We start from the raw sequence: 11105 nt of genomic DNA on the forward strand, positions 1-11105 counted from the left end.
GAAAACATGTACAGTATCCAGTGATGGACTAGCATCCCATCAATGGTGTACCCCAGCCTTGTGCCCTGTGCTGCCTGGGACAGTCTCTAGGCCCACATGACCAGTATGAGTTTGCAAGACATGCAGAGAACGTGCAAACTTTGGACCCAAACCTGGAGAACCTGAAGGTGTGAGGGAAGAGTGGAAGTAACTGGTACTAACCAGTGTGCAGCCTTGCATTTAACGATAGAGACATACAGACAGGGATGTTTCCCACAGATAATCAGGAATGCCGGGCTATTTATAATTCTGACTGAAAGCCTTAAAAATGTCTATCAGTACTTTCCTTAATGCTGACATAGACTCGGTGGCACTTGAGTCATATGTTTCGGTCAGGGGTCGGTGTCATGCCACCCGTTGTTATATTCACACTAGAGATCTTCTATGAACTGAGCAGATGTAAGTAAATATCCAATATTCCTTAATTATCATTAGATTTTTTTCAGAAAGCCATGAAATTTTTAAATACAATTAAATGTAAATAAAGAGTTAAATGAAAAGCATGACTATCAGGAGCTGTATCATTTTCCTATATGGCCAGCAGAGGTCACTGCTGTCTATTGTTATCACCTGCATCTCGTTTGTCCTTCGTTAGTCCATGTAATTTACAAGCATCTGCTTGGCTTGGGCTCCCCAGTCAGGTCATTGGTGTCATCTGTATTGTTTGCAGTGTCTCCTGTGTTTTGGTATTAGCCTAGCTTTCCCCCTTAGGTGGTCTCAGTTCCTTGGTTTTACCTTTTGTGTTTTTTTTGTTTTCATTAATAAAACCCCATCTCAGTTCCCCCTTTGGCTGCCTGTGAGTTGTCCCTTCCTCTGTACATTATAATGAATATAATACTGAGGCATAAAGAGCTTGATTGTGAACACAAGTCCTGGAGTGTCTCTACTTTCTAAGCAAGTTCAACCCCGTCTGGGCCCAACATACAGGCCAAATCTGTACTGATGAGCAGAGGGTCACAGGCCGGTCTGCTGATCCCAAATAGTTAGTGAGAGCTGCCCCTTTTTACAGTGTGCTGAAGGCTTCGTTCCTCTTCATGTCCCAGATGGGATCTTTCTGTCAGCTTCACACCTTCGGCACCTTTCGAGAGCTCCCTGCCTAACAGCTTCTCTTTGGATGGTTTGAAGGCCTCTATGAAATAGTCACTAGATCCCTTGTGTCCCCTAAAATTTAAATGGGGTAATTATTGAATGATTATGGAAATGGAAGACTGTCCTGCTGTGAGTTTTAGAATGAAAAGCTCTACTTGTTGGGAAGTCATTATTTTCCTACCTTAGTGCAGGGCCCCTCCCTCTTCATCACCATTAGGGTAACTGCATAATTCCTGGTTCCATTTCTGCATCCTATATGACGGAAGATAACAGTCCAGCAATGGAAATAAATGTTTCATATAAACATCCTTCAGCGCATGTGTAGACAGACTCCCTCTGTATAACTCTGTACCTGTCAGTGTTATGGTAATGTAGTTTTTATCACAGTGGAATTTGCAGTGATTCAAAATGAAAGACTACTATCTGAAGTACACAGTTATCTAAATCACACTCAAATGTCTGTCTTTGGGAGATGCTGAGCCCTACCTGCTTCCTGCCTTGATTCAGAAGTGGTATCACTGCCTCCCCTTGCAGGGTGGAGGTTGCATCACATGACGAGACTGTTTGGCCTATTGCACTCGCTTGTCAGTAAGCTCTTAGATTTATATGCCTGGCCTCAGCACAGCTTGGTCCTACACTATTTCTCTACTTCTAATGATTCCACTCGCATTTTCACTGGGCACCATTGCATGGAGCTGCTGGCCCTTCTTGCCCATTCCAAGATGTTCTGCTTTCTGATGCGGAACTTCATGGAGGGGTATCTCCCAGGCTGGCAACATGCCAACCTTTTAAACAGCACAAAACCTAAAATCAGGTCTGACAGGGCATTATTGAACAGTGTAGATAAAAGTAGTTCTGTTTAATTACGTATAAAGTACCGATTTCAGCCCAGAAACTGAGGCCTTCACCTCCACTCCATCTGCCAGGCCCTGACCTGTGAGAACATACTCTGGCAGCTTCTCCTTGGGGTCACTGACGCTCAAAGCCACAGTCATGTCAGAAGGGAGGTCATTACATTACAGGGTCTCCCCGAGGTCCACCAAGGTTAGCTCACTCCATCCTCCCAGTCAGACCCACAGAGGACTTCATTTGTGTGTCTTGTCCTTTTGGTCTTTTGGTTTTTAATTGGTTTCCAGGGGATGGAGGGAATATGATGGACTAATGACCTGAAGTCTAATGGCTAATGGTCTGATAAACATGCTAATCACCTTGCTTTGCTGTCTTGTGTCACAGACCAATCAGATGTTCTGTAGCAAAAATATACCAAATCAATGGGGTACACTCGTCATGTAAATGTATCTCCCTGGGTTGTGGGGAGGGTCCCAGGCTGCCAGGATGTTGGCACTGGCATAAACAGTGCTAGCGATGAGGGAGGGGCATGTCTGCCAGGCCTGAAGAGCAAAGGCAGCCAAGTGTCGCATCATGCAAATCTCTCCAATGTTTTCCTAATATCTGTGGCAAGACCAGGCCTGTTTATTCTGCAGGCCAGGTTTATTTATTTTTGCAGTAGTAAAATGGGGTAACGTTCACACAGAAAGAGACACTATTCACAGGCTAAACAACACACTTTATAAGACATATGCCCTTAACATTGTTATTTCAGCTAGCAGGTTTCCACCTTAAACCATGTGAAATGTACCCAATGGGGGGGAGAGCTGGGGGTGGGGGCACTCTACAGAAGGGGCTCTGCTCTAATGACTTTGATGGGCTCCGTCTTAAATGTCTGTTTCTTTTTTTCCTTATGAGAAACAGTTTTTTTGAAAGATACAGCTGATGATAAGTCTTGTTCCCACTTAAAGAAAAAAACGTCTCCTTACCCTGGTCAGATTCATGGAGGGAACAGCCCCTGATTTTTAAAATCTAGTCCAATTTCGCAATCGTAAACAAATCTTAATGAAACATATACAGTTGCAAATCAATTCCATGGATGAGTCAGAGTCAATGTTATCAACAGGTATTACTCTAAGAGATCAATTTGCATATAAGGAATTATTTTATATTTTGTGATGAAGATGGTAAAATGAAGCTGTGTGCCCTGGAGACGTACTGTAACACCCCCCAATAGTATTCATTACACTGATTGTGTAATTCCCAAAAAAAAACTGTCCCTTGTCCACATCCTATAAGAAGTAGCACTAAACTCCAGACCTAGATCATTTCAGAGGTGCGAACGTTTGGCAGCAGGTAGCAGATAACAGGTCAATTAGTGTTGTTTACTTTATGTTCTTTATGTACGTGTAGCAGGGAGGGAGACCATCTGTAACACAGGCCTAAGCCATAGTATGATTCCTGGCTTAAATTTTTACTGCAGGTGTTCACCAAGAATAATAAGTGCATCAGAGGAACCATGTGGACCATTCTGGAGTGGAAATGCTGGAACACAGGACTGCTGTTGTGCCGCTGAGTGAGAGCAGTAAAACAAGGATCTGGTAAACATATAAGTCAGCATATTGCAGCTGAATGTTTCTTAGAATAGCTGAATGTTTCTTGGAATACGATTCTAAGTATAGTGCATTACTTGAGAATATGCATGTACTGTAAATCTTTGTTATTTCATTTCTAAAAGAAAAAAGTGTGTGTGCATATGTGAATGTATATATATTATATATAATTTAAAAATTTCTTGTTAATGGTCGTGTCAGCATGTGGACCCACAGACTGACACACCCTGGTTTTGGTGCTGGTCTCCATCACATGGCACAGATCATTTAGAGTTGCATGTGGAGGTCTGAGGCTGATTTTCTATGATCTCCTGAGGTTATTTGCTTTGTTGTTTTTGTCCGTTAGGTTACCCCAGAACGACAGTAAACCCACCCAGGGCAGGTTCAGAGGCTGGTTCCCTGATTCTGATGGCCGCAATCATCAGTGGATCATATATACTGCATGAAACATAAGACAACAATGGCACTGGAGGTCATGCCCAACTCTACAGTGTTTACTCTGTCTGGGATCAACGCCAGCAGGGAGAGCAGATACGTTTTCTTCTGCATAACGTTTCTTTACTACCTTGTCATCATCGCTGTAAACCTGATAATAATTGTCACAGTCGCCCTGAGGAAGCCGCTCCACGAGCCCATGTACGTGTTTCTCTGTAACCTCTGTCTCAACGGACTGTTTGGAACCTCGGGGTTCTACCCCAAGTTCCTGTATGATCTGCTCTCTGACGTCCAAGAAATCTCACGGTCAGGATGCTTCGTTCAGGTGTTTGTGATTTACTCTGCTGTCCTGTGTGACTTTTCCACATTATCAGTGATGTCTTATGACAGGTCTGTGGCCATATGCAGGCCGTTGGAGTATCACACAGTCATGACGGGGGGGACCGTCTATAAACTGACTGTGTTCTCATGGATGGCCCCCATTTTTTCCATGTTCCTTTTGCTTATTGTGAGCTCTGGACTAACTCTTTGTGGATCACACATAGAGAAACTCTACTGTGAGAATTGGGCTATTGTTAAAATCTCTTGTTTCCCCAATACAGTTAGTAATGTTATTGGGTATTTAATAATGCTCATGTATTCGGGACAAGTTTTATTCATTCTTTTGTCTTACATGAAACTGATAAAGTCCAGCTTGAAGTCAGCAGAGAACCGCAATAAATTCGTCCAGACATGTTCTCCACATTTACTGTCATTAATCAATGTGTCAGTGGCCATGCTGTTCGATTCAATGTACAGTCGTTACGGATCCCAGGACTTTCCACAGGCCTTACGCCACTTCCTGGCGTTAGAGTTCCTAATTGTACCTCCTCTCCTCAATCCCCTCATTTACGGCCTGAAGTTGAGTAAAGTCCGACATGAGGTCTTAAGGTACATGAATAATAATGTAGTAAAATGTTAATATTTACACAAAATGCAAATCAAAAACTAGACTTTAACTTATAATAAGGACACATTACTAGAGGTTTCTGCATGAGTTGTTGTGACAACATTACAGACCGCAATACTTTTCCCAGGACATTTATCCAGTTGGGACCAGAAACATGACTGCAGCAAGAAAAGAAACTGTACATCCTCTCATAGAGATTTAATAAAGTTTCACATCTTATAAGAACAGTATTATCATTCTTTGCATCTCTGACTTGCTGGTCACTAGGAGGGACCTGCCTTTTCCCTCATGTTCCAGTGCTGAATGAGTGAGTCTCCCGATGGCATCAGGAGATTGGAGACAGGCTTTAGCTGCTGAGGCCTGGGACCCCTGCTTCCTAATCCTCTATTTTCAGGCTTCTTGAGGCTCTCTGACAGGCTCACTGCCATGCTGACAGTGTGGTCTTTGTGTTCCACTTCATTTACAAGGTAATGTAACTGTTTTGTGTACATGTGAAATTCATTGTCTGGATTCCTGTTGTCCAAACTTGTTTTTCAAATTGTTCATAATTTTCTTGCTTATTAAATATGTGAACCACCCACAGTAATTTTGCGGTCATCCTTTGTAGCACTTGCACATTTCCCATGTTTTTAAAACTGGTATATGCATGGAATGAAAACATTCTGGCAGGGGGGGGGGGGGCATCAGGAACAAGATTGAGAATTACTGGGTAAAGTATTTCTGGGGGCAAGAATGACATCCGGGGAGATTTACCCTCCTATGTACTTCTGGGGTGTTTCTCAATATGCGTAATCTTCCATTGCCGAAGATCAGTTCCAATACTCAAGAACAAAAGTGCAGAAGACATTTAAATCCTCAGATGTCATTCTTGCCCCGCCTAAAATATCAAGGATAGATCGGTTGCATCCTCGCCAAACAAGATCAATGCCATGATTCATTGCACCCCAAGTTAGCATGACTGGCCATGGTCTCATCAAGACCACAAATATGATCTTTGCATTCATAGGAATGAGAGACACCCCTGTTCTTGAGTATTATAACTGGTCTTCGGCAATGGAAGATGACGTGAAATAGGTACTAGAGAGCACAAATACAGTCAAGTACGCATACCAAGACACCCAGTTTCTGTACCCTACATTTTGGGGTGCCTTGTGCTGATTTTGTGGTGCATTATTTAGTGAATGAAATTTACAGTTTAGAATTCGAAGAGCACTACAAATTGACTGATTCCATATATAGTGCTACTGTGCCACTATATAGTGGGCGAGTGGACATTTCAAACACAGCCTGTGTTCAGTGCTCAGAAATTGTAAAAATATAAATCACATTACAAACATTTCTAACTAAGACTTTTGAGCTAGTAAGTGAGTATTGACTAAATGAATGTAGGCTAATGAGTAAATGAACAATAAATTGTCCATCCTGATCAAGATGCCAAGCTTCAAAACAGTTCCTGCCTGGTTGAAAGAAAAGGTACATATCACATGTTTTGCACTTTTTTGTATGTATAATAATATAATAGGGGTTTTGTATGTATAATAATATTATAGCGCCAGTGAGATCGCTCCGCTATTAGCATACCGCAGCATGCTCGCTAGCCACGTTCAATAGCCATGTTTGTATTTTGCGTTGTAAATACTTTGGCTGTACCTTCGATTTATGTAAGTGTGTTTACCTGTATGTTTCGATCTGTGCCAGTTTCCGTGTTCTCTGGTAAGTATTTATCATGTGTACCTTACAGTCCCGCGCCAGACCTTATGTTTCTCCATATTTGTGTGGCCCCTTCTTAGGCTGCAATAAAAACCCTCTGTGCTCGGAAACCATCTTTTTTTAGTTTCTTTTTCACAGCATGTTTCGGTTTGCTAAACGACACAATAGAATACTTCGCAAAATATATTAATGTTTTACTGCTGAACTGGGGAGCACATTTCCCTAAAGCTCCCATTAGCAACGTACTGTAGATTCAATTGTGTGGTTCTAAATGTGTAAGTCGCTAACGTAATTAGAAACTATGCTTTTGGGAAACGTACCCTCATTGCATCATGTGATTTATACGAAAGTTTATACTACAAAAGTTAATATTTTAAGTAAAATCTTATTTCCAGCAAATTAATCCATACTATTTTAAGCTATTTTATGACATGCACTTTGAGGAATTTAAGTTAAATAAAACGATTGTTTTGTAGTCTTAAACTTAGAAAAAAAAATGTAGAGTGAAAAACGCTAAAAGAACAACCCAGTTACCAACAATATATATTTATAAACACAAGGTTTTACAGTAGCGATCAAAATTTGAAATCAAGAGACATTTTGTAATTTACAAAATTATGCTAACCCGAATTCGCCGAATTTATCCATGCACTGAAGCTATGTATTTTACCGCAATTCCTCAGTGAAAATTTACACTCTCACATTATAAAATAAAAGGTTGCGGCTCCTCACAACCAAGAAATGTGCTCTTATTTATGGGAGTTTTCACGCATTATTGTGACCCTGTAACAACCGCGGGATTATCGTATTGTTATCATATGAATATCGCTACTTGCAAATATGTGGTCAGTCAGCGCTGCTTCGAGTAAGACATTTTGAATCAGTGACTCGATCTTGTTCTATTTATTCTCCTTACAAAGTTCTTAAAATATATTTAGTTTCTACCTATATATATATTGAAAAGTAAACCTTTCAAGGTTTCTGGGGGTGTATTTTTAATGTTTCTATGACAAAAACTCGCAGAGAGTTTTAAACGGTTTAACTCCAGAGGGTTAAATCAGTGAAGTCTCAGACCCTTCTGGTGAATTACCATACCTGTGCAATTTCCCTAAGGACCTAATTAGGATTGTAACTGTCTTGTTTTCTGATGTGTTATTGTAGAGTCACATCATTCACACATGGAAGGCAAACAACAGAATCCAGAAGCATATAAAGGCCTACAGGTCTGCTGAACTGACAGAGGCATCAAACAGCCATACAGAGGAGGACATTGTAATACTATGTAATCTGGCAGAGGTTAATGCATCAGACAATTAGAACGGGATCCTTCTGACTCAGTCCTACAGGCAGATAATATGATAAGACAAAAGGCAGCATTTATCTTGACTGTACAGCGTTGTGGTTCTTCACAGCAGCACAGACCCAGACACTCAGTAAGAAAGAAGCTCAGTACCTGTGAATGTCACATCAAGACGACTCAGATGGAGAACTCTTCCAGTGAGCTTGTTTTTGTGCTCCATGGCTTGAATGAGACTAAAACAAACAGACAGATCTTTTTTGGTTTTTCCATTCTTGCCTATGTTTGCACCATTTTTGTAAATTTGACTTTGATTTTGACCATAATGCTGGAAAAAAATCTCCATGAGCCCATGTTCATCTTCCTTTGTAATCTGTGTGTAAACAGCATTTGTGGCTCTACAAGTTTCTATCCAAAGCTACTGATTGACCTTCTGTCAGACTCTCATGTGATCTCATACACTGCATGTATAATTCAAATATTTGGAATCAGCATATATCTTGCCTGCGAAATAACTAATTTGACAGTAATGGCTTATGACAGGTATGTTGCGATATGCAAACCGCTGGAGTATCACTCTATTATGACGCCTTGGAGGGTAGGAATGTTGGTGCAAATAACATGGTTCTTAACTTTCTTTGAGACAATTGTCCATCTTGTGTTGGCAGTCAGGCTGCCCTTGTGTGGATCCAGAATTGAGAAGCTTTATTGTTTTACCTGGGATGTTGTGAAGCTGTCCTGTGTAGATACCACCGTAAACAACTTATATGGCTACTGTTCCTTCTTTTTTCATACATTTCAATTCCTGCTACTTATAACCTCCTATGTTCAAATCACCAGGATATGTATAAAATCTCAGACAGAACGTAGTAAGTTTATGGAGACCTGCCTGCCTCATCTTCTCACATACGGTACCTTCGCCATTTCTCTTTCTTTCGATTTTGTAGCTGCACGTTTAACCTCAGACACCTCCCTGCAGGCTCTCAGAAACAGTCTTTCTATAATGTACCTCATTGTTCCTCCTATCCTGAACCCTCTCATTTATGGTCTGAAATTGAAGCAACTTCGTAAGATTATGTGGAGAAGGTTCAACAGCAAAATTACTGCTCTGAAATAACCAAGGGTGGCATGGAGGTTCGGGGGGGTCATACTGTCACATCACAACTGCAGGATTGGTGATTAGAATCTGTCCTCTGCTCTCTGTGTGTGGAGTTTGCATTTTCTCCCTGTGTTCTGTGGTTTCCAAAGCATGCGCTTAGGGCAGGGGTGGGCAATCTTATCCGCAAAGGGCCAGTGTGTATGCAGGTTTTTGGGATAACCTGTAATCTGACAGAGGTTAATGCATCAGACAATTAGAACGGGATCCTTCTGACTCAGTCCTACAGGCAGATAATATGATAAGACAAAAGGCAGCATTTATCTTGACTGTACAGCTCCCAGGTGTGCGGACTCTTCAGACAATCAGTCCTCTAATTAGGAAGTTGCAGCAAAAACCCACATACACACCGGCCCTTTGCGTATAAGATTGCCTACCCCTGGCTTAGGATAACTGGTGTCTCAAAATTGCCCATAATGAGCTTGTGCTTGTATGTGCACTGTGAGGGACTGGTGTCCTATCTAGGGAGTACCCCAGCCCTGTGCCCAATGCTGCCTAGGATAGGTTCCAGCCCCCACCACATGATGCCAGAATGATCAGAATAAGTGGTTAGAATAAATTAGCAAGTGCCTTCTTCTTCTGCTTGATGATTTCGGCCTGCATGGCCTCTATAATGCCATTAGCTTAGCATTGCGTTACCTAGAAAAGAAGGAGGAGCCAGACATGTTACAGTGTCCCAGTGCTGATATACAGCAGAAATGGCATATGAGGAATGAAGGGACAGTAATCCATGCTAAAGCCAGCAAGATGCCTTATGTTCTATGTGCATTTGAGATTTGATACGCCTTATATATCTGCTTAGAGCATATTTACAAAGTGTAACTCATTAGTACATAGCAATGTTTTGAAAATGTCTTTTTATCTGAGGCAGAAAATGAAACAGGTTTATAGTTAATTCCCTGACTTTGTTCCTGTCCTCTGTTATTCTTGCGTATGCACTACGATGGTTAATGACATTCTGAGTTTTTGATCACTTGACTAAGGACCCCCTTGGAATGGTTAATTTATTTGGTTATTGCTTTTTCATCTGTTCCTCCCCCATATGTTCCTGTTTAGCATGTTGCCTTTTGGTATGCCCATTTTCTATTTTTGATGTTTCTTATTGTGCATAAATCCAAATAAAAACAGTCACATGTTCCAGAAGACAGATGACAAACTTTCTCCTCTCTGTCTTTCCAGCCATCCTGTTTCTTTCATAAAATCAGCTGCTCCTGTAGCTCAACAAGTAGATTGATGATTGTGGATTTGTGTCCCAGGACGTGCAGAGAAATTGTGGCCCATCCTTCTACTGTAAGTTACCATGAGTGAAATAAGATCCACTCTATCCAGTCTCTCTGTGTCCTGCAACCACTTTCCTGATTCACAGCATGGCTAACGGTGGGAAAAGTGCTTTTCCTAAAAAACTATCCATTAGTTTTGTGTTGAAACACGTCTGCTAGGTTCCCAGAATGTTTTTGTAACATATTGTACAGCTATTGGCCCACCGCTAACTAGCTCTTGTTGCTGGTCATTCTTCAGAAGCTCGACCTACCCTAAGTTGGCTCCTTGACAGCGCCTTCCTTGGGGTGTACTGCTTCATTTGCATGTTTCTTTGGTGATTAATAAATGTATATGTTAATTTAAATAAAACTGACATCACACATCGGTCAAAAATTACATAATATATATAACAGGTAATAAACAGAAGCACAGAGAAAGAAGAAAATGCAGACTGAACACAACAAGCTACAGACACAGTCAGGTCAGACAAAAACTGTTCCCCTGGATGGTGAAAGAGAGCCCAGAAAAACCTCATCATGATTAAATGAAGGATGAAAGCCCTTTTTGTGCTTTCTTCATTCTGTGGAGGGGGTCACTGGGGACATTTATGAATGCCTGAGCTTATGTTCCTTCTGTATGTGGCCACTTAATCAAACATTTCACACAAAAATGAAGTTAAGCATCTTCTACAATGAGTGAAAAAGTATAAATGTTAAATTATATATCATT

At 41.2% G+C, this 11105-nt stretch overlaps 2 protein-coding genes across 3 annotated transcripts; both read left to right on the forward strand.

The window, feature by feature from the left end:
* Nucleotides 1-3501: 3501 nt before the first annotated feature.
* On the forward strand, nucleotides 3502-4965 carry LOC111841442 (olfactory receptor 4B13-like). The gene is made up of 2 exons (XM_023807168.2): nucleotides 3502-3557; nucleotides 3916-4965. The coding sequence occupies exon 2, from the start codon at nucleotides 4012-4014 to the stop codon at nucleotides 4963-4965; it is 954 nt and encodes a 317-aa protein (XP_023662936.2). The 5' UTR covers nucleotides 3502-3557; nucleotides 3916-4011.
* A 1564-nt stretch (nucleotides 4966-6529) lies between these two features.
* On the forward strand, nucleotides 6530-9077 carry LOC140579074 (olfactory receptor-like protein DTMT). Of its 2 annotated transcripts, none has more exons than XM_072701411.1 (2): nucleotides 6530-6666; nucleotides 7825-9077. In XM_072701411.1, exon 2 carries the CDS (start codon nucleotides 8019-8021, stop codon nucleotides 9075-9077), a length of 1059 nt encoding a protein of 352 aa, XP_072557512.1. In that variant the 5' UTR covers nucleotides 6530-6666; nucleotides 7825-8018. The 2 variants fall into 2 exon arrangements, with proteins under 2 accessions (XP_072557512.1, XP_072557513.1); XM_072701412.1 differs by having other exon boundaries at nucleotides 6575-6614.
* The last annotated feature ends 2028 nt before the right edge of the window (nucleotides 9078-11105 follow it).

This window comes from Paramormyrops kingsleyae, chromosome 17 (genome assembly GCF_048594095.1).
Source record: "Paramormyrops kingsleyae isolate MSU_618 chromosome 17, PKINGS_0.4, whole genome shotgun sequence".
Lineage (NCBI taxonomy): Eukaryota > Metazoa > Chordata > Actinopteri > Osteoglossiformes > Mormyridae > Paramormyrops > Paramormyrops kingsleyae.

Excerpts from the sequence above, each read along its gene's own strand:
- LOC111841442 (XM_023807168.2), top strand. The coding sequence starts at position 4,012 with ATGAAACATAAGACAACAATGGCACTGGAGGTCATGCCCAACTCTACA.
- LOC140579074 (XM_072701411.1), top strand. The coding sequence starts at position 8,019 with ATGATAAGACAAAAGGCAGCATTTATCTTGACTGTACAGCGTTGTGGT.